Below are 23769 nucleotides of genomic sequence, written 5' to 3'. Positions count from 1 at the left end.
TTTGCTTTGTAAAATATGTTCATGTTATTTCTGGTCTTAATACGATTATTTGTGTGTTCCTTCTTGATTATAAATCAGCCGTGTGAAACAAATGTCTATTTTCTTTGCATGGGCCTGATTTTATGTTTGATTGGTTTACTGTATTTGTGCGTTTGTTTTCTTGAAGTCCATTACATGCAGTGCTTAATTTCATCTGGGAACAGTCTTGAATGTTGTTCTCAGAAATATTTTGGCATGCCACATCTATCTCTTCTGATTGGTAATAGGATTTTATTGGATTATAGTCTACAATAATATAGCAATATTATGGAAAAGTGTACCTTTGTCTACTTGTGGTAGTGCCTTATCCCAATAATCCCTAATCCAAGCCAGCCTAGCAAGCTGGTAAATATAGAGTAAGATATTAAGCCCTGATTGCATTGTTTGATCTTTTTTTAGAGTTCAAAACAATTTGAGCGTGCTGATTAATTTGCTTTTCCAGATTTTGACGTTGGGCACGATTCACATGTAGGTGATTTAACCTTTTGCCCAATGTTTGTCTCCAATCGCCAACAATGGAGCAAAGTGCCGAACACGATGTGTTTGTCCGTTTTTGCCGAGATGCGAATCTGGCTCAGCATAACTTAACGCGTTTGCTCAATGGAGGAATCCATTGCAGGGGCTTCCTGTTGTAGTGTTTAAAATCGTCTTAATCCAGCTCGCAAACCTCATGCACATATCCAGCCTTGCAACATTAAACTCCTCTGCATCAATGCCTGGTGACGTATTTATGCCAACCGATTAACGTCAACTAGTCACGTGGTGTGTGCTATGCATTTCGCTGCAATGCAGCAAAATTCATAGCACTGTATTATGCCCCCACATCTGTATGCCCCACTTTCACTGGTTGGCGTGGTGAAGTATGGTAACATTACCTGCACGGTGTTTGGGAAGCTCTTATCCACCAGTGTATTGATCAGAGGCTGTACATGTACATCGTGTGTTCATTATTTCACCCTTAACAATTTGCAGTCATACTGCACTGTTAAGACAATCCACAGCGATGTGCACAAATACGGTAAACAAATCCTCGCCCAATGTTTCCCCCGGTGAAGGCTTCACAGGTGGTTGAGTAAACGATCTGTCATTTTCCACGAAAATGCAGATGTCAGCCAGATATGTATAAACACAGCACACTGTGTATCTCGTTTTTTTGGCATCGGTATTTCATTATGTTGACATGTGCTCATTGCTCATTGTACGTTTCTTTTTGCATGGGTTCTTTTGTTTTTTTAGAAATCTCACCCGAGGAGTTGGCAGATTCCGTGAGATCCTCAGAGCTGTGGAGACACGGACCACGCAGAACCTGCGAATGGTATGGGACCGCTCGATTGCCAGGCTTGCAGCTCTCTTGTAAATTCAGCTTAGCCGACGCTTCTCAACCTTTTTGGAATGGCATCCTCCCCAATCAAGGCCACAGGTGCCTGCATCCCCCTTCATCCTAGCACCAGTGCCACATCTGCATGCCCCTAGTCAACGCGGTGTTTCTAAGGCACGTTTCACGTTGTGCCATGTGTGTGTGTTTTTTGTTAGCCATTTGTTTCATGTTGTGTTTGTGTGTGTGTTTTGTATTAGGCATTTGTTTAATGTTTTGTACGTGTGTTTGTTTTGTGTTAGCGATTTTGTGTTTTTGTTAGGCATTTGTTTCATGCTGCATATGTGTGTGTATTTTGTGTTAGCCATTTGGTTAATGTTGTTTATTGGTTGTGTGTTTGTGTTAGGTGTTTGTTTCATGTTGTGTATGTGTGTGTGTTTTATGTTAGGCGTTTGTTTAGCGATGTGTGTGTGTTTTGTGTTAGCCATTTGTTGCGAGTTGTGTATGTGTTTGTGTTTTGTGTTAGCCATTTGTTTCGAGTTGCTTATGTGCGTGTGTTTTATGTTAGCCATTTGTTTCGCGTTGTGTATGTGTGTGTGTTTTGTGTTAGCCATTTGTTTAGCGATGTGTATGTGCGTGTGTTTTGTGTTAGCCTTTTGTTTAGCGATGTGTATGTGCGTGTGTTTTGTGTTAGCCATTTGTTTAGCGATGTGTATGTGCGTGTGTTTTGTGTTAGCCATTTGTTTAGCGATGTGTGTGTATTTTGTGTTAGCCATTTGTTTCGCGTGGTGTATATGCGTGCTTTGACACCGCAAAGTGGTTTTTCCCGTGCACATTTAACTTTTATCCTGCACGGTATCTAAGCCGCATCCTGCACACCCCCCACCCCCGCAGAGGGCCTGAACTGCCGAGCTCAAGTGTTTATTCAGCAGCATGAGCCTATCCTATTAGATTATTTTCTGCGGCCACGGACAAATTTTGGCCGATCGCTGCGAATAACTTTCTATCAGCTTTCAGTAATTGATTTGTTGCTTAAAAATAACGTTCCACTGCACCACAAATTACTACAAATTGCACTTTTCATCTGTTAGACACATTATAGGGAAGCAGTGGGGTTTGGATGGGGGGTTGTCAGCAAGGATTCCTCGGCTTGTCCAAATATTTTGTCACTTATCAAATTCATCGGAGTGCATTCGACCACTTTTGCGAAACAATTCGTATCAGCGTGGCGAATTTCATCCAAAATTCCCCCCGACCCGTCAGATTTTTTTCTCTCCATGTAAATTGAAGCAAAAATGACCACACGGTTTTAAGGAATAATCTTAACAAAAATGATAGTTATTACATTTGTCCTTTTTTCAATTTCAAGTAACAAAAAGGCACTCCTGTTTCATGTTTGTGGTCGTACATTCTTAAAATCCAGCTGTGCCGTGTCGGGGTCTGGGCTTAAGAAAATGAGAGTGTTTCTCCACTTTCCGACGTGTGATGGTGTCGTGATATCTAACATCGCTGTGCCGTGCCAACACACGGCACCTGGGGCCAGGATTGACATAATCCTAGCGTGCTCAGTGAAAAAGCACAATAACCGGATTACTCCATTGCGTTAAACATGCTGCATGTTTGAAACTGAATATTGAGGCTGTCGACTGCACTTTGCTTTCCCACCCACCGGCCAGCTGCTCTCTTAACCCCGCAACGCACCACACGCCGATGAGACCGCTATCCTTCGCCTGTTCAACTCCAGGCTCGAGACCTTTTTACCCCTCGTCTCTTCTGCATGTGACTGTGCGTTGCGAAGTGTCTTTATGCATGCTTCAAAGCCTCTGCTGTCGTTTCGGTAGCCATTCTTATCTCAAGACCTCCGCCTGTCACGTCGCAAGATAAATAAGTAAATATAAAATGTCCTCGATTCACACACGTCGTAGATTTTTTTATAGCGTCTTGAGAGGCAGTTGCAGTTGAGCGCTGTATGAATCGTTCCCGTGAGCTCACAAGCTAAGCAGCATTGGGCCTGGGTCAGTGCTTTGGTGGGTGCTTACCTCATTAGTTGTGCAATATTCCTTCAGGGCCCTGTACTTGCTCCCTGCGATATTGATGTTTTTTTGTTCTTTTTTTCTGATGCGCTCGCTCAGCACGGATCTCTCCTGTTAACAAATGGAACAAACTCTAAACTCACCCATGCGCAAAAAAAAAACGGTCGTCGTAGGGACTGCGACGCTATGCGGTGAGCAGCAAAGGGCAGTGCAGTAAAATCCATTATTGCACCGCGCTTCCACGCTTCCAGGTCTGCCCCCCCCCCCCCCCCGCCTGCAACCAGCCCACGCCTGCAACCAGCCCACACTGACCATTGTTGCAAAGTGCGGTCACACACAATCTCCACGTACCCACACAGCGTGGGAAGAGCCTCATCATCCAGGAGTGGCTCGAGAAAGGGGTTGTATCTGTAGATGTCCAGCGAATAACACCTCCCCCCAACCCCCCCCCCCCTCGTTAAGATTGACTTAATTCGCCGATGTGGACGACACAAGCGAATTAAGTAGTTTCCTATCTAAAATAATAAAAGGGGCCATCCATTTAGTTAATACGCAAAAATCTGTGAAAACTTGACCCTTCACCCTCTCCCAGTACGCATGCGTACTTTTTACAGCCCCCCCCCCCCCACCTGCGTACGTTCGCTTGACGCACCCCCCCCCCCGAATCCTATAGAACAGCAGATATTTAATCCACGCAGAAACGATCAAGGATGAATAATATTAACGTGTTGAAGCAAACAGATAGTCCACCGCCGGACTATCTAACTAATTTGAAGGTCAATCTAGACAAATTATTATCGAGGCTTCACCCCCCCCGCCCCCCCCGTTTCCTATGCGTACGTACATTGTCAGTAGACCCCCCATACGCAAGCGTACGCATTTGGGTTAACCCCCTAAGATGTCTCATTTGTACAAATTCCTTATTTCAGCAATTTGGAACTGGGAACGATACGTGAATAATATATATATGACTTTTTTTTGCTGAATGTGCGTTGTTAATCTAAAGCGATGATTCGAATTAACAACAAAATGCACACTGAGTGAAGGGGGTTGGGGGGGGGGGTGCTACACGTGCAATAAATCCACTCCGTTTCGCACCGTGTCCTCCTCCCCCCCTCTCCGTTCCGCCTCCCCCCCCTCCCCCCACCACGCGCGATCGTCGCGGGGCAAAGACGATCGCGCGGCAACTGGCGGAGATCCTGCTGCGCGGCATGTGCGAGCAGAGCTACTGGAACCCCTTGCAGGACCCCCCGCAGACCCCGCACGGCACGGCCGACCCCCTGCAGCCGCCGCGGGTGCCGCTCGCCAAGGCCTACTCGCCGAGTCGCGGGCCCCGCACCTACGCGGGCGACAAGTGAGTGGCGGCGTTGGGGCGTGCGCGCAGCGGGCAGCGGTGCTCGAGCACGCTGCTGTCACCTGAGGGATGGTGAGGACTTTTTGAGGGGGCTAAGAGACCCCCCCCCGCCCCCATCCCTGCCGCCCCCATCCCTGCTGCTAAAGGCTCAAACCCCCCTTATAAAGTCAAGTCAAACTGTTGGTATGCAGGTGAGGAGAGATCGAGCAGCATGCATGATAGACAACAGCAGGTAATTTTGTGTTTAATTCTGTATTTGTTTAAAGTTTCCTTAGCATTGACTGTGGCGTGCTCCCTCCCCCCCCCCCCCTGAGTTTTTGCATGCCCTGCCCCCTCCTTAAACACGGGCACACTGCAGGGTTGCCGTCACCCCTAAATTTTCTCAAGCCAGGGCGCTGCAACTGTGCCCCCCTTTTAAACATTTCCCATCAGCTGAGTAATGGTGCCTCGCGAGGTACTGCATAGATAAAGATGATGGTGACGATGATTAGTTCAGGCTCATTCTGGAACCGGCATGGTGACGTAGGGCTAAGTAACCCCCACAACCTGCACAGGGTAAAGACATATTGACTGTTAGGAAAAGTAAATGGGTTTGGGCAGGACATGTCACGAGAAGGATAATGACCTGTCGCCACAAATACAAACAGGAGTGGCAGCCAGAGGAGGGAACTCACCCGAGAGCACGTCCACAGTGGAGATGGAGCGATGATTTTGGCTCGTGTATCGGTGCCAGGTGGATTGTACATGAGAGATGACGACGGCTTGGGGCAAGCCTTCATCCAGCAGTGGCTTGATCATCGTTTATAACGATAATGATGATGAAGTAATAGATACGTGAAGCAGTTATGAAGGGCAAAGGATTTAGCACATTTGAATTGCCCAGTCGTTGAAATGGAATGAGGACAGGTGGGCGGGGTGGTCGTGAGAGTTGGGTAGGCACTAAATGAGTGAGACTGGCAGTCTTCGGTGTGTTGACTGCCGGGTCAAACTCACTGTGTGTCCTTCAGGTCCGCCAGTTTAAACATGCATGACATGTGCGGCGCGACCTCCTTCGGGTAATCTCCGTACGACGGCCACGTTTTCAGCCTGCCCATGAATGGAGTGTGTTTACTTTGCTTTAAATATGAATGGAAGAAATTGGTTCTACTTGGAAAGACGCTCTGCATCGGAACCCAAGACCAACGGTTGAGCACCATTGGGTTAGCCTGTGGCTTAAACAGCCATTATGTCGGTAATGTAATGCCCGTTCAAGTAGTTAAAGTGCAATCAGCCTTGGCAGCTGCCTTTAACGTAGTTGTTGGCTATTTGCGTGTATTATGAATAAATGACATGCCCTTCGGGTGTTTGTCGGTCCTTCCACAGTGGTACATTCTTATACTGGCTGACGCGTCTTTTGCATTTTTATCTAAACTTGCAGCCGCCGACTCGAGTTTCGTCTTGCCACGTATTTAAATAAGTCGTGTGTCGCCGAACACTTCAATTGTTACGCAAAATAAATTGCATACAATTTGCTTATCATTTCAATAATTTGCGCACGTGAGTCGCGACGTGTTTTAAAAGCGGGATTTAATGGAATTGATGTCAACTATGTCATCATTCGTCACCGCGTCACATTGGGCGTGCGCTGCAGTGAGTTTCCCGTGTTTCCACTGGCAGCCAGTGGAGCCAGTGGGGGGGGGGGGGGGGGGTGGCACGTGCCTGCCCAATGATCTGATCGAAATCCCTCATTTCGATCGGATCATTGAGGTTTATTAGGAATAAATCGGCATCTTGCGACCCCCACTGCCACTGTGTAGCTTATTATTATGTGCCAGGGACTCTATGAGATGATAGGACAATAGTCTGAGTCCATAATTGGCAATAAGTAACGGCAAAGCAGTTATAAGTGACTCACAGAATTGTGCGCAGTTGTGTATACAGTACACGACTTCCTTGAAGACATACCTTCAGCGAGCGCGATGACGATCACAAACATTCTAATTCGACCCTCGATCGATGGCTGCGCCATCGCCGCACACGCGTCGAATAAAAAGCAAGGGACAAGTCCTTACTTACTACTAACAACTCCTCTATCATTTGTCATTGCTGGAGGGGTTGCCCCCCCCCCCCCCACCTGAAAATCCTGGCTCCGCCATTGCGTGTATTTACAAAAAAATATGTATTAATTTGCTTCCCAATTATGCCTTTTTTGCATGAGCAGTGAGAACGATACTGGATCTACGGTGGCCACCAAACCAGGCTAGAGAGCCCGTGTCCCTAAAAACAGCCTATCCTGTCTGAACCAATCCCGATATATTCTCAGAACTCGTAATGCTTTTACCAATCCATAGGCTTAGCTGCGCTTAAATTGTAAATTGGTCATGATGTCACGGGGTCAACGAGGAAGTGAAACTGACGCACCGTGAATTAACCGGCTTAGTTCAGCTTTCTCGACCGTGTTGGTATTGAAAATATCGAGTGGGAAATCGCTAATTGAGTGCCAATGAAAGGGGCTGAGTGCACAAATATTCGCTGCTTATCAAGTGTGGGGACCGACAGCGTGTGGCCATTCCCTGGCCTCTTTCGAGGCCGTTCCCAGGCCATTTCCGGGACAGTGATTGTGTAAACAAGTTGGTAGTCGAACCCACTCTGGCTTGGCGTCTTATGAATAATAAAATAGAAAGTAACTTTTTATAACAACTTTTTTTTTTACAGCCATTTGTCAATCTACTGCTAGAGGAAAACCTCCCGTGCAGTGACAGACCTGGGGGTTGTTTGACCATACCTCGCTTGTCAGTGCGACGTTGGTGAAAGGCTGTTGTTTCACCCAAGACTGTCTAAGCACAATGCGCTATCCGCTGCACCGCAGCTGCATCCCTGTATTGGTTAAAATACCTGCAGCCAACAGCACTGGCTGTGGTATATAAACTTTGGAGAAGGTAATTGCATGAATAACATTATTTGGTATTTGTCTTGCTTGCATCGTGCTATTTTCAGTGTTCCACAGGTGGAGTTCTGTAGGTAAATGGCTAGCAAGTCAGAGACTGAAGTGTGTTATAGGTGTAGATCTGTTGTGCATTTTGTTAAGGTCTTCCAGTCTGTGGATGATCACCGTGAGATTCCAGAGTGGGTCTCTTAATAATTAGATGATTGTGGCAATGTTAATCTGTTATGAAAGCCTGGCTTTCCATTTGTTCGTCAACTAAATTATAAGAGCCTTTCAGAAGGCCAGCATCAAAACGTTATAGAACGTGCCCCCCCCCCCCCCCCCCAGATGTGGGGGTAACAAGTTGATCCAACAGGTTTACAACAATTGTCGACCACCGCCCCGCCCCCCCCCAATTTTTTTATTTTAATTTTGTAAGCTTATATGCCTACACCCTCCATACAATAGAGTCAGTAGTATATTTGCACACATTGGGGAGGGGGGGGAGAAGAGGACATTAGTGGGGGCAACAGGCGAGGCGCGAACCACCGAGAATCCCTACATAGGAGCTAGTTAAAATTTTTTTATCTGCTTTCCTTTTGAGAATTTGAAATCAATGATACTTCAATGGACGTACACTTAGAAATTGACCACCCATAAGCAACACGTTAAGGAGCTCAGAGCAGTGTTTCTGTAAACAACTTGTGTGCAACTTAATTACCAAACTGACGGATTCTTGAAGGTCTGCTTAATTTCTCCAGCCTCTTCTGCCCTCAAGAGAACACAGAGGAAGCCCTGCTCCTGCTGCTGATCAGCGAGTCTATGGTAAGTGTGTCCGGAATGTCACTTGTGTTCATCAGGAGCATTTTACCTCTTTATTTTTTTTTTCACTCACCGTACAACCGATCCGTGCCGGGGCCTTGCCGAGCCAGCAAAGCGTGGCAGAGGAGAGTGCCAGGTTGTTTTTCCACCGCATAACCTGAGCCTTGCTGCAAACCTGAATACATTTTGTTTGATGAAAATGATTTGCCTCACCCCTGACGCTGCTTGGCCCCGAGCCAGCTTCAAATGTCATTTTGTGAGGTCAGAGTATGACGGTTTAGTTTTCGGCTCGGCTGGGCAAATATCTGGCGAAAAACCACGCGCGCTATGAAGGCCCGGTTTTGGCACGGCTTGGGTATGACAGTGGAAAAGGAGTATTAGTTTTCCTGCTTGCTGACAACTCAAAGCACTGTTTGCTTGTACTGCGTGCCATTATCACTTGTAGTCAAACATTAAGATGCATCAGCACTGTCTCCATCACTGCGTAAATATTAGCACCTTCCCCCTGATGGCTTATTTGAGCTGTAATTACTTGCCCCGGGTCGTACACGGTGTTTAATTATCGAATAAGATTCACTGTGGTGGATAGCGTATTTGCAGTCGAAGGTGCTGACACGGGTGGGGATGAAGACCACTGAGACTGATTTGGATGATCAGGTGTTGCAGGAATTAGCTACGAGGTGACCAGGAGATGACAGCAAGGAAAAAACTGTGCTGAGCATTTAGTGTTGCCCCCTCATACGCGTGGTTTTCTCCGAGTACTGCGCATTCCTTTCTCTTGCCAAAAGAAACTCATTCATGGACTTGACCCAACATCCATACGTAGGACCTTCCTGAAAAAGTGTTGAATCGTTGAGGTTTTTCCTGGGTAAATAGAGGCCATTATTTTTTTATTATGAATGAGGCACTGATTGTGATGTTGATGACGATCTTTGGCAGGCGAATCGCGACGGGGTGCTGAGCCGCACGCCAGAACACAACAACGACCGGGTGCTGAGTCTGCAGAACGCCACGGTGGTGTACGACCTGCTCACCATCGCCCTCGGCCGACGCGGCCAGTACGACATGCTAGCCGAGGTGAGCATAGCAATCCCATTGATTCATCGATCATCATCCATTTTTTTTTACACTCGTGGTCTTCCTGTTCTTCAATCCCCTGGTTCATCTTCTTTGGTTCTTTCGGTAAAGTCACGTAGAATGATTATTATTATTTTATTCTCATTCTACGTGACTTTACCGAAAGAACCAAAGAAGATGAATCATTGCAGTCACGAAAGCTTTAAATCGAAATCCCCTGGTTTTTCCCCACTTCTGAGGCGTGTCTGCTCATGTGCCATCCTGCTTCGTGAGAGTGATTCGTTTTTGACACAGCGCTTGCGGCCGATACGCCGCGCGTCTCATCTCAAACATTTCAAAGGGCACCCCCCCCCCCTCCCCGAGTGGTAGTGGGCACAAAGTTACTGAGCACCTAGCCTACAAAACGGGCATTAGTCTGCCGGTAGGTGGCGATGATTGCCATGTGTAATCCCAATTGAATGATTAGAGAGGAGTGTTTGAATTTGGCCGGCACACAATGGCATACTCTTGCGAATGTTGTCAGGGGGATCTATGAAGTTCGCTGTGTAGTGGACGGTATGAAGTGTTATCAAGGTGATTACACCTGCTGGATTCGAACCGTGAACCTCTGCAACAAGCGGCAAACGTGCTCTGACTTTTAGGCCGTATCATCTATCATGTCACTTTTGCATGTGGCTGCTTGAATGCGTTTCTTTACTGGCAATATGTTAAAAAGCATGTGTCTGGAAACACGTTTAGCTTTTGTATATTTCCGGACAAATGTCTCCTTGTGAGTGCTGGGCTTCAGAATCAATTTGAATCTGTACACATATGTAAGGGGTTGATGTGACCTGTGTCGCCACTGGGGTGGTGGGGGAGGAGCAAGCATTCACCACACTGTTAGCACCCCGAGAACGATTGTTTAAGGGCGTTTTATAAATTTTTATTATAATATTTTGTTAAATTAAATTTCACCTACCAAATCGTGACAAGGAGAGCGAAGTGGTATTCACCTAAAATAATTTCATTATCACGATGAGAAGGAATGCTGCTGCTACCGCTTTAGAGTTTTTTTTTGTTACAAGTGGACGAGGTCAAGCGTGTTTGCCGTGTATTGACCGCCGGTACGCAGATTAGCACGGTTTGGCTATGTACGGTGCGAAAGAAGTTTAACATACATACAGTACATCGAGACTTTAGGTAAGATTTGTAAACGTGTGTGCGAGCCGCAACGCTCAGCATGCCCGTGTTGTTACATCACCATCGTCGTCAGCTGTAATGCGGAATTCACAAAGCGGATTTCAATGTGCAACCACCAGGATTGTATTCTCTGTGCACACTGCTTTACATCGGAAACTATGGCCCCCTTTGCTTTTTGCAAATCCTCTTTTGCATCACTTTAAATGCCATCAACATAGAAACATATCACTTTGATCTTACATTATAATTGGTCAGTCCTCGATATGCTTTTAGAGTCTTCTTGATTCAGACACCATGTTTGTGTTTCTGTAAAACAAACTCTGTGAGCTGTGGTAGAGGATCATGGGTAATTATTTAATACACAGGGAAGTATTTTTTGCTATGTTAAAATGTGTTAGTCGTCCGTCAGTCTATGAATTTTCCGGACCAATCTTTAATGCGGTCAAATTCTGTTTAAGCCCGATTACTGGACGAGACGCTTGAGGTTGAAGCCAGTCAAGAGTTTCGCTGTTTCAACAAATGTTGTTTGAAAAGGATTGGTCTGGAACAGGGGTCGGCAAACAAAATAACAAGAGACATTTTTTTCGAATTCAGGAAAAAAAATGCAATATTTCAGGAGCCGCAATGCACATTCATACGAGAGACGGTGGTCAATAAATAACGTCACACAGCAGTCCTTAAAGAGCCGCAAGTTGCAGACCCCTGGTCTAGAAGATGCCACAGGCTGATGGACCAAAATAATTGTACATGGAGAAGTGCGTCTTTGCCGATACAATACAATGTGAATTACATCTGGAGTCTAACTGTAACAAACGCGTCTGAAGACAATATGGGTGTCTTTCTTGCCAGTATTAAAATATAACAGTAGGTTTTACCCTTTCTGGCAATAAAACAGGTGTCAAGATGTTAAAACACCAAACTGAATCCTTATTCAAGGAATCCTGTCTGCATTAACCACACGTGCTTGTGGTAAACATGCAAACAAAAACACATGCTCTGATAATATATGCTTTGTCTTTGGAACTGATTGGTCCACACCAGAGGCAGCTATTTTTTTTGCAAGTTCACCAGAGGCACGTGTGGTTAATGCAGACAGGATTCCTTGAATAAGGATTCTGTTTGGTGTTTTAACATATTGATACCTGTTTTATCGCCAGAAAGGGTAAAACCTATTGTTATGCATCTGAATATGCTTTACAGAAGCTCTTAATTCCTTGTTCTTTACGCAATAATTTTCGAAGTTTATTTCGAAGGCCTATATGGTCTGCCCTCAATTATTTGAGCATGAAATAAAATCACTATTGCTAGAATCCTGAGTTAAAACTTAATATACTTATGTTTTCCTTCTCATTAGTATTGCGCTTGTACATTGCCATTAATTTATTGTTGCATTTTGTGCTATTACTGTGCCAAATCCTGTTTTTTACCTGGTAGTGCTTCTTGGAAAATGTACTGTTAGTCTTCACGGCCTCGTAGGTAAATAATTAATGTTGATGATGATAATCTCGGTCCATTGTGTTCATAAAAATGTGCAGAGTGAAATGTGTATTAATGTAAGAATTGCTTTTTTTCTTCTTTTGAATAACGTGACCACGTTTTATACATATATGCAAGCTTTGGTGCACAGGTGGATTTTGAACTTTCGGCATTACGGTGCTTATTATTGGCTGCGGGATTTCACGGTGTTAAGGATTAACTTGAAAGTGCGAAACAATTACTGCACCTGACCTCTGCGTGCTCTTTAATGGATTTGGCGGCATTGCTTTGTGAAATCCCGCCCTGTATTATGTGCACACTTTACACTGTGGCAGAAATTCGAATGTATGGCCAAACGTTCACCGACAAAGGGGACATCTGCAACTTGAATACCACAGCATGATTTGCTGTCGGTCCACTAAATTCATCACCTATGTGTATATTAATTCCCGTGTGAATACAACTATAAGTGCGTTTATTTATATGGTAGGAAATAATAATAATGATACATAATACCCTATGGTTTTTTCGGTAAAGTCACGTAGGTAAAAAATTATTAAGATAAATTAAATCGCGACGTTTCGGGCACAACACAAGCGTCCTTCTTCAGGTGGGGACAATTTAGCGAGAGCACAAACGCCGTGACACACTTAAGCAGGGTGCTTTTGCTAAGTTGTCCGCACCTGAAGAAGGATGCTTGTATTCTTAGTTTTTTCGGTAAAGTCACGTTGAAGAGAAACAACAAAATAATAAAATATATTTATATATATTGTTATTTTGTTGTTGTTTCTCTTCAACGTGACTTTACCGAAAAAACTAAGAATATGAATTACTGCAGTCACGAAAGCTTTAAATCAAAATTTAAGGATGCTTGTGTTGCGCCCGAAACGTCGTGATTTAATTTGTTTTAATAATTTTTTACCTACGTGACTTTACCGAAAAAACCAAAGAGTATGAATCCTTGCAGTCACGAAAACTTCACATCTAGAATTAATACATAATACCCTTTTACTCAGGAATGCCTCACTGATTCACAAGATGTGTATTAATGAGGGTCGTGCATTGGGTTATTTAACCAATTCCATGAATGAGTTGGTATGTGGGATGAAACTGGAGCCCCTGGTTAAAAACCCTCTTGACCTAGTGAGGAGAGAACACTCGACACACCACACAGAATTAAATATCTATCCCACTACTGCAAGGTCCTGGCCACCACACAGCTAAAGTGTTTTGGGTTTGACCTCCACACCAGCTCAGGTGTTCAAGCAAATGCGCAACCTGTAGCCTTGGTTAAACCTTAATGAAGCCACCCAAAGAGGCAATGCCTGTTGGACAAAAAACCCAAATATATTGTGAATAATGATTGTGACGTTGGCCACAGTGCAGCAGCGTTAAGAATTGTATCGGATAAAACCAACAAGTTGTCACGATGGCGTCAATTGCATTCAGCCACCAGAGCGAAGCCACAGTGGATGAATTGTGCTCCTTTTGGACATTTTATTTGGTCTGCAATCACTTCCGTCCTGAGTAATTATCTCAAATACTCATTTGCTTTGGTGCCTCGAGGGGTGTACTGCATGGGAGGTGTGGTACAAATAATAATACAAATAATGAGTTGTGTGAAATAAGGCACAGTAAAAAAGTGTGAGAATCTGCCACCAAAATAGCCACACAATGCAATAAGAGTCATATGAATAACTTGAATCCCCTTGTCAGTTCACTGATGGATGAAGCCTTCCCGCATGTCATGTCGGCAATGGCGGTTGCTTTGAGTTTACCCAAACGTTTTGGGCAATGTTGGTTTGGTATAGAAGGGGGGTAGCCAAGATTGGCTCAGATATCACCACTCTTGTGAACCTTGGGCAGGATACATTTTCAGTTCACCGCATTTCTGGTGGTTGAGTGCACTGATCACTGCAACCCCCCACTCCCCACCAATGTTTTGAAGCCCATTGTGTATTGAATGTTTAGTTGAATTACAAATGTTGTTGCACTCGGGGTGACCATTACAAGTTGAATGTACACACGTGTTTCAAAGTGTTTTAAATATTCCTCTACATTTCAATCAACACGCAAAAATGCGTCAAAAGCGCGCTCCACCTTTGTGCATTATGCAAAAACTTGTCTTTAGTTATTCAGAAATATGTTTCCGTTATGAGAAGCTTTTCCTCATCTATCAAATAAGTGACTTGCTTTGGATGGAAATTAATTTAAATATTCCTCCCTCAAAATGTTTTGCCTGCCCACGCCTCTTCCTCTAGTGATGTTGAGAACATCGACAAACACGTCTGTGCGCGGCTGGAACGTGCTCCCCCTCCCTCGCCCAGTGTGTGCGTGCGGCCGCCCTCAAACGTGGTGCTGCAGGCTGCCGGAAGGCGGGCAAAACGTAACACGAGAGGTGGAGTCCTATTCGTGCCATGTGCACGTCCCTTCGGCGCAGGCCAAAAAATTGTGGGTAATTAATTAACACAAGGTGAGTTACAGTGTAAAAATAGCCGCATTATGGTTACTAACGTGACGCAATAATGGGTGACTGATGAGGGGGTGCTGTTTTTGGCGCATATGCCGTGTGGTGATTTGTGCACGGCTGTATTTTAGCATCATTTTTCGTGTGTTTTTATGGATAATACATCACTGAAAATTATTTCTACTGAACACTTCCTAGCCATGGATAAGAGAAATGTTGTAATGCGAGAGAAAAAAATGACTTTTGTGCATTTCAGTTTTCCCCACGCGCTACTTTGATGACGTGTTATTCAGGGAAGATAATAATTACGAGGCAGAGATGCTGAGGATAATAATTTTGACTGGGTTGCGCCAGTCATAAGTAACTGTTTGGAGAGTGATTAAAAACGTATGTTGTGGCATCTTAAAATAAATATGATGGGTTACAATAATAGTTGGGTACAAAAGCTGAAAACTGCATTCAGTCATGTCATTGTGTCCGTTGGTTGACCAGAACCGATGGTGGAATTTCCACATTCCTATGGCAGGGGATCAGTCTGAAGATGTCAAACACTTGTGACTAAATGGGTAAAACGTTGATATTCACTTACAGGTATATTAAACTGCATGCCTGTGATTGTTTCTTGGCTATAACATGAAGGTATATTAATACACATAAACACTGTCTGCGCTACATTTATTATGCCTCCCATCTCATTACACTGATTGAAATCACTTATTGGTAATTGCGATGTTAATGAGTTTGAATCTTATAATGCATGCAGCTGTAGTATAGCAATTACCCCAGATGTAATAGCAATGACATGGTTTTTGTAGGTGTCCAGGTGGCTTGGGGTAGCAGGAACCGTGTGCAAGCCCTGAGCTGCTGCAATTTATTGAGTTGTGTGAAATGTATAGTTCAAAGTGTCTTATTGATGTATAAGCTGTTACGGTGAATTATGGGGGATTGAAATAATATGATAATTTACTGACCAGCGTCTGCTTCTAGGGCACGAAGATTTTACCACCAAATTTACGTGATGAATTGTTGCGATTTAGTTGTTGTGTTTTAGATTCAAGGATCGATTGATTTTCTTTAACATTGTGGTGAATGGTAGCCACACTCGTGGCTGCAAGGGAGACCCAGACCGATTCCATATAACATGTAAGAATAAAACGCATAGATTGTTACGGATGTACATGGACGCATGAACGCAGAGAATCGATATTAACTTATGAATCGATGCATTGGAACTCCCCAACCGTTTTACTCCGTAAAATAATTTGGATCCTTTGTTTAGATGCCCATGACCTGACATGGCATGGGGGAGGCCTTCATCCAGCAGTGGATTGAGAGAGGGCTGAAGGCGATTATGTATGAATGTAGAGCGTGAGATGCGTCACGTGAGATGCGTCACGGCGCTGGTTTCGTGTCGCTCGCAGTGCCTGGAGCGAGCCATGAAGTTTGCCTTCGAGGAGTTCCACCTGTGGTACCAGTTCGCTCTGTCACTGGCTGCTGCTGGCAAGGTGAGCACACGTCATCCTCCCGATCACTCATTCACTTACTCACGTTGTCATCCTCCCGATCAGTCATTCACTTATTCACGTTGTCATCCTCCCATTCACTCATTCACTCATTCACGTCATCCTCCCGATCACTCATTCACTTATGTTGTCATCCTCCCATTCACTCATTCACTTACATTGTCATCCTCCCATTCACTCATTCACTTACTCACGTCATCCTCCCATTCACTCATTCACTTACTCACGTTGTCAACCTCCCGGTCAGTCATTCACTTACTCACATTGTCATCCTCCCAGTCACTTATTCACTTACTCACGTTGTCAACCTCCCGGTCAGTCATTCACTTACTCACATTGTCATCCTCCCAGTCAGTCATTCACTCACGTTGTCATCCTCCCGATCAGTCATTCACTTACTCATTCACTTACTCATTCACGTACGTAACTTTGTCCATGTCCATCTTGCTGAGTGATGACTGCTGTATCTTCGATGACCAAAATACCTAACTCAATAGATAATTTATATTTCATGTTGAACCCCTGCCTCAACCTAGTGAGGAACTCTGTCCAGATTTGGGTTTTTTTCCGTATCTTTCGTTTTGTTTTATCTGACATGAATGTGGGTAGACAACAGCACCACTACATTTATAAAGTACTTAACAGTCTCACTGCAATATGTAGTAACTCTAAAACAAGATAAATGGAAGATAACATTTCCAAATACACCTCTTTGCTGATTAATTAAATGTGATAAAATCCCTATTGAACAGATGTCTTCAGGCATAATTAAAAATTTGGCAGTGCATCGGCGCAGCTGTTACTGAGAGGTAAGGAGTTCTAATCATTAGCAGCTGATGATGAAAAGTTTCTCTATCCCGTGGTGTTAATAGGTAGTTATCTTGTAAATGGAGTAAAGTGAATGGAGTTGTTTTCTCCATTCACATCACATTCAAAAATGGTAGTTTTTACTTGCTAAATATTAATATTTTTCTCAATCCATGTCTGTAAGAGGGCCTCCCCCATGCTATGCGGGTCGTGGGGGTTATTTGACCATGTTACACCACAGTGACCAGTGCAGATTGGTGAAGATGGCCAGCGTAGACGTGAGAGCGTTGAAGTGCGGTGCGAAGATGATGTTGTTGTCTGCACTCCCCGCCGCTGCTGCCACCAAATGAACTTTATGGCGGGACGACGGGATCCCGAATAAACGGAAGTCAAAATCGTAATTAATTTATTTTTGCCAACTCCGTCCCACCGCGCACATAAACGCCGCGACCCACCTGGCACGGATCATTCTGTTGTCGTGTCGTCCAAGCACAGCGAGGACGAATGCGCAGAAGAGCTGAACAAGCGAATGCACTCCATGCTCGGGTATGGGCAGGATCATAACAAGTCTTATCCAAAGCTGTTCAAACTGCCTACACGACTTAAGTCCTTTCTCATAACGATATGTATAATGTGGATAAGAGGAGCGGCGACCCACTACTCTGTAGAGAAAAATTGGTATAAATGCTTGTTACAATATGAACAGCGCATTGAAAACGCGTGCTATTTTATGTACTGTTTACAAAGTGTGTGCACAAATCCACACTGAGAAACACGTTGATTGATAGAGGGGTGTCAACTATTTTTTCGATAGTGTATTTAAATAGAGGTACTGCAGGTAAGTAGTTTTCAGTTTTAAAGGCATAGTCTAACAAGACAACACTTACCACCATCCTTCAAACCCATTGATGAAAAAGAGCAAAGTTTTTGCTTACATTATAATGTCATGTTTATGCGAGAGCCGGGGGCTTATGGGACCCCAGGGGTCCCGCCATAAGGTTCATATAGCCTGGCGCTTTCTTGGTGTATTCTCCTTCTCTCGTGTTGCCGCAGTGGAAACCAACAGTTTTTGAAACATGTCGGAGTTAAATGCTAAGTTTTTTTCTACCAATACACGGAGGCAGTGGACTCTATGGATTGCAGCAACTCCGCCAGGATGTTGCATGGATGGCGCATCCGTCGATGATGCGTTTTATGGGTTAGACTCCACCGCAGTCGCAGTTCAGCGATTCTTTGATCTTCCATTTGTGGAAGTTGTACACGCATCTTCCACGTTGCGTCCCCCAGCGTGGTTTCGCAAAGAGAGAGGAGCCCGGTTCTTTCCACAGTCGGGTCCGGAATGAGGTTCGTATTGGTGACCATTTCCACAATTTCGTCCAGCGAGTGCCGATGTCGTTATTTTTGGCTGCAGGACCAGAGGCACGCATCCAGACAGGTTTCCTGGATTTCAGCCGATGGAGTGGGGCTTCTCGTTGTAGGCCTTTGTTGGAGCAGGAAGAGACTTAGATGCCCATAATCTCGTGGTAGTCCCCGGTTATTGCGACATCACGATGTTCGCCATTGGACTTCAGCGCGGTGCTGCTGATGATACCTATATATGTATGTTGAACGGAGGTGCGGGGAAGGACAACAAACTAAAAGACAATAAAGCGGTTCTAAAGAATTGTGTTTGCAATGTAGATTTAAAAGTGACAGGTCCAGTGGCTTGGAAGGAAGAGCGTTCCAGACGGCTGCAGAAGCGCATCTGAAAGCGCGCGATGCAGTGACCGTCTTTGTTCGATGTGTGGTATCGATTTTGTGGCGTCGACGAGGTTTGTGTGAGAGATGGCACTCCACACTGTGTATTAAGGGTAAATTAACGTTTCCTTTTCATCACCACCATCGTTACACCAGCGTACGTTATTGCACCGCACATCGAAGTGCATCATCACACATCGCTATCGTCGGACCACGTGAGGCTGCCGGCGGCGGTGAGGTATCCTTACGCAACATAGGCCTGGGTGAAAATGTTTAGCATGATAATGCGGACTCTTGAGTGCTCAAGTGTTACGTAAGAATTTCTTTGCGTTAAAGACTGCGGTGGGCTCGTGCAACATCCGAGTTATTGACGTGCTTCTCCAGTGAAAATATGCACGCCCGCATCTTTGCAACAACAATCCCACGCTGTTGGCAGCATAGACATGTCAGTTAAAGTGTTACGAAGTACAATTCATCGACCGCAGGCTGTTTTCGAGCAAATGTCAACATTTAAGTCTATCAAAGTTTTTTCCTATTTCTTTCTACGTCCTTCCCCAGCGCAAATGCGGATGAATGATTTAACTGCCAAATGCATGCCTAGCTCTGAATGTGGGGATGAGACATGCGGCTGTGTTTTTATTTCTGTCGGAAGTGCCTTGTGCATTCACGGTGCCGTTTAACCCAATGCACTTGCACCTTGTCTTACAAAAAAGGTGCGCGTGTGCACGCGCGTGCTTGCTCACCCACCCACACGCCCGCCCGCCTGCCCACCCGCCCACCCGCCCGCCTGCCTGCCCACCCGCCCGCCTGCCTGCCCACCCGCCTGCCTGCCAGTGCGCCAGCGCGCGCGTGCGCACACATCCGGAGAGGCAATTATGCGCGGCGTCTCGCCTGTGCGGGGCTGATTGGCGCTGTACCCATGCCTCTCCCATTGGCCAAATTTTCCGCTCTCCGAGCGCACCATGTGACCAGTCCGGTGAGGCCACAGCTGCACTGCAGTAACTCTCCCTGCTCTGGCGGCAGCTGATGCGTCTCCCACGCCCTCCCTCTCGCTGTGATGCCCCCCCCACCCGCCATCTGAAAGCCGCATCTTCCGCCCCGGCTCTCCCTGTAACACCAGCCTTCACAATTCCACCCAATTTTCACCCTGAGTCTCTCGCCGTTCACACTCCCTTGTACCCCAAGCCTCTCATTTGCGTTACCACCCTCAATTTGGCTGCTGTTTTGTGTCTACTTGTAAGCGTCGTGTCCTGGGATGTGTGTCGTGGGAAGTACTTGTTTGATTTGCAACAGCAACATTGAATTCCATGTGGTTCTATTTTTGCAGCGAGTAATTTTAAACCTGCATATAGCACGTGTGTACCTATTGCCATTAATAATGGTGCAAAGCGTAAGCATTTGTACCCATTTGGAAATGTTTTTTTGTCATACAGAAACATCACGTGTTTAAGGGCATTTGATAAACCCGCCCTTTCAGTGTAGAGAATTCCCTACATTCTCAGTGCAGGACAAATTCACCGAACAGCCGCATAAACCATCCACTGCCCCCCACCGCCACGGCCACCGCAGGGAGGCTGTGACGGAGCATACTGTCGCTGCCTTAAGAGTTCCCCGGGCCCTCTTGCCACCGCGCATTAGCGTCAGCACATGGTCAGCGCATGCCGCTGTAGGATTAGCGGCTCCGTGGTGTTCTCATGCCTGGCCTTTTGGAGACGCATGTACCAACCGAGTCGCAGCAAGTGCAATGAAACGACATTTCCGCTCCGCCCTTCCGTTTGCGTGTATTTAAATAGACGAATAAATAAAGCAACCGCAGGACGTTCGAGATTAAATGATGCGCCATAATTGCAAGCGGAGATTGGAGTGGAGGCTTTTAGTTTGACGGCTCCGTTGGGTCACGCGCATTTTGATTAGTTCACACCGCCTCTTTGGTCGCCAGATTCGTGTCTAAGCTCGACTTGTGGCTTCGATCGTTTACTTTCAAACCGACCTCGTTTCATGAATGGTAGCAGTTGACATTCATAAAACGCTTTGCCATTGAATCATGAAGATTTTATTTTGGTTAATAATTCATTTTTTTATATTTCGGTCAGCTTGAAGGTTGAGCAAAAAATTCCGCTCTGCATGGGTGGTAACTTTTTGTTGCCAATCCCTTGCCATGCCCTTTCCGTAAGCGCCCGGTAAGCTCGTGCACTCACTCCGAAGCTGTATTTTAATTAGCCCACGTAAATGCGCGGAACGTAAATGGTGCTGAATGAAAAATAGGAACTGCATTCTGAAGGCGGAACATTCCAGAAAAGTACAATGGGCTAAACGCAGGACACGAACCGGTTAAATAAAAGCTGTTGAGTAGCTGTTTCGCAGACAGCTAATGTTAATTCTTAAATTAAAGTGCGCTCACCAATAACGAGACGGTGCTATAGATAGAACTAAGCGTGGTCACGGAGGTTTATTTGCCAACGTGTTTAACAAAAAAAGTTTAAACCACAAAAAGATTCACCCTCCATACTTGGGCGTCCTCGCTGTGTGAGGAACGCTCGGCTAAACTGTGCACATGTTATGCAACTGTCGATTTAGTGCACGGCATGAGTCACGGGAAGAGAAATGTGCTGGCCGTGTAAGGTCTTGTCATTTATTTACGATGATGACGTCGATGATAATATTAATAACAGTAATGACGAAACGAGAAGCATTGATTCATTAAAATTCTCGTCCTGCTGTTGATCACAGTGCATGATAAATGAGCCCCAAAATGCATTATTCACTGTCTGTAGAATAAATAGGAGCTGCTGTGGCTTAATGGTTCGCACACTGGACATGCAATCCAGAGGTCACCGGTTAGATTCCATATTCGGCCCTCCAGTTGAGACAATGGGAATGTTTCTGTCCACCCAGCAGTATAAATGGGTAGGCTGCAGTCAGTAGACCAGCGGGTCACGTGCGATGGACTGAATTGTGGGTACTCCCACCCCTTCCAAGTTCTCTGGCCAACGTGGTAGAGTGCCACACAGCCACTAGTGGGGGCCCTTCTGCCAGCACTGGCATGAACAAGGAATTGCAGGGCCGCACCTTTGACTTTTATAGAATTGCCAACATCAGCGTAGATAAAGTGGCTTGGTCTGAGCCAGGGACTTTGCAGTCGGGGTTGGTGGATCTTGTCGGGGTTGGTGAATCAGAACTGATGTTTGTGTTTTGTTTGTTTTCCTTACCCCACTCCTCCGATTAGCATGGTTGGCTGCGTACAGTGCAAAATAAGTTAAATGTACATACATGTCAAGATACAGTACAATTTACATTTATATAGCATCCAACTGCAGATGCATTTCAAGACTGAGATCGTTGTGTAAGTGAGATGCCTGCCTCTAGTGTTACTAGGTTAGCATAAGCAAGCATGTTTTTGATATATTTGTAGAGTGGGAATATTACTTTGGCTCTCTGGGGACTCTGGTTGCCTACCCCATGAAAAAAAAAAATTCTAAAAAAGGCAATGGTCGAACATCACAAACAGGGTTTGTGAACATTTACTTTGTAAACAGATGAACTGATATTGTTATTAAGTTTTAATTAATTACAAGAACAGTTTATAGCCCTTGATCAAACCACCGCTCGATGAAGGCCTCACCTTGCCATATTGTTTTTGTTGTGGCGTTTTGACTATAGTGCACAACGCGAATCAGTGCGGGTGGTTGCCAGGACTGGTTTAGAATATCATTCTTCGCTGATGTTAGTCGTGGCCAGTAATCGAACTCGGTTAGTCGCTTTCGCCACTTTGTGCACAGGACCCCACCTTACCACCCCTGCCATTAAGTAAATAACAAAACGACGACATCTAAACAGGCCCTCTGGCGGCAATTAAATGAGTGGTTCTACACCAACAGCGCTCTTCCCCCCCCCCCCGCGCCACATTAACAATCTGCTATCAATGTGAATAACTTTCGTAGGAGGAATTCATGTAATTTTTTTACGAGGGAATGAATTATCTAGTGACCAAAACTTTGGCTTACGCTTTGCCTTCGATCGGTCTGCATGCAGGTGCAGGGCTTTCGTGCGAGCAAGCTGTTGCGTAATTTTCAGTCCCCCCACCCACCAACCCCGCCCCTCCCCTCCCCCCACTTGAAAGTTACACGTATTGTCATAAAGTCTCTGAAAATGATTACCTTCTGGAATTTAATTAATCTCGGGGTTTAATGGCTGCTCGAAAAATGTAAGCTGCTTAATGGCATACGGTGGTGTGTGTGAGGGTGTGGGCGCAAGAGAGGCTGGTACAGGTGGTGGGGGGTTGGGGCGGTGCAGGAAAGTTGTACGATAATCCGCATTGTATTGGCAGGCGCTTTGAAGGATCCTTGGGCAGTCTGGCAATACATTAAGGGATTGTGCTGTGAGTGGTCTTTGCACGCCAGCCTGCTCAGTGGCCGTATTACACGTGAGCTGCACTTTAAGCACTGCTCGCTGTTGTCCCCTGGCCCACCTGTGTGACGTGGTGGCTCGCTGTTGTCCCCTGTCCCACCTGTGTGACATGGCAGCTCGCTGTTGTCCCCTGTCCCACCTGTGTGACATGGCAGCTCGCTGTTGCCCCCTGGCCCACCTGTGTGACATGGCAGCTCGCTGTTGTCCCCTGTCCCACCTGTGTGACATGGCAGCTCGCTGTTGTCCCCTGTCCCACCTGTGTGACATGGCAGCTCGCTGTTGTCCCCTGGCCTACCTGTGTGACGTGGCAGCTCGCTGTTGTCCCCTGGCCCACCTGTGTGACGTGGTGGCTCGCTGTTGTCCCCTGGCCCACCTGTGTGACATGGCAGCTCGCTGTTGTCCCCTGGCCCACCTGTGTGACATGGCAGCTCGCTGTTGTCTCCTGTTCTACCTGTGTGACGTGGTGGCTCGCTGTTGTCCCCTGGCCCACCTGTGTGACATGGCAGCTCGCTGTTGTCCCCTGGCCTACCTGTGTGACATGGCAGCTCGCTGTCGTCCCCTGGCCCACCTGTGTGACGTGGTGGCTCGCTGTTGTCCCCTGGCCCACCTGTGTGACATGGCAGCTCGC

The 23769-nt window shown here is 45.8% G+C and overlaps 1 protein-coding gene across 4 annotated transcripts in view; it reads left to right on the top strand.

Moving 5' to 3' along the window:
• The window catches only part of LOC116943206 (tetratricopeptide repeat protein 7B-like), a 126421-nt gene that overhangs the window by 13313 nt on the left and 89339 nt on the right, over nt 1-23769 (top strand). For all 4 annotated transcript variants that reach the window (XM_032955873.2, XM_032955876.2, XM_032955874.2 and 1 more), the window contains 5 exons: nt 1276-1354; nt 4560-4741; nt 8408-8471; nt 9408-9545; nt 16089-16172. In XM_032955873.2, the coding sequence (XP_032811764.1) occupies nt 1276-1354; nt 4560-4741; nt 8408-8471; nt 9408-9545; nt 16089-16172 (547 nt within the window). The remainder of the gene's footprint in view (nt 1-1275; nt 1355-4559; nt 4742-8407; nt 8472-9407; nt 9546-16088; nt 16173-23769) is intronic.

Source organism: Petromyzon marinus, chromosome 17 (genome assembly GCF_048934315.1).
Source record: "Petromyzon marinus isolate PM22_M1 ecotype Great Lakes invasive population chromosome 17, UKy_Petmar_22M1.pri1.0, whole genome shotgun sequence".
Lineage (NCBI taxonomy): Eukaryota > Metazoa > Chordata > Hyperoartia > Petromyzontiformes > Petromyzontidae > Petromyzon > Petromyzon marinus.
This window is presented reverse-complemented; position numbering and strand designations above follow the sequence as displayed.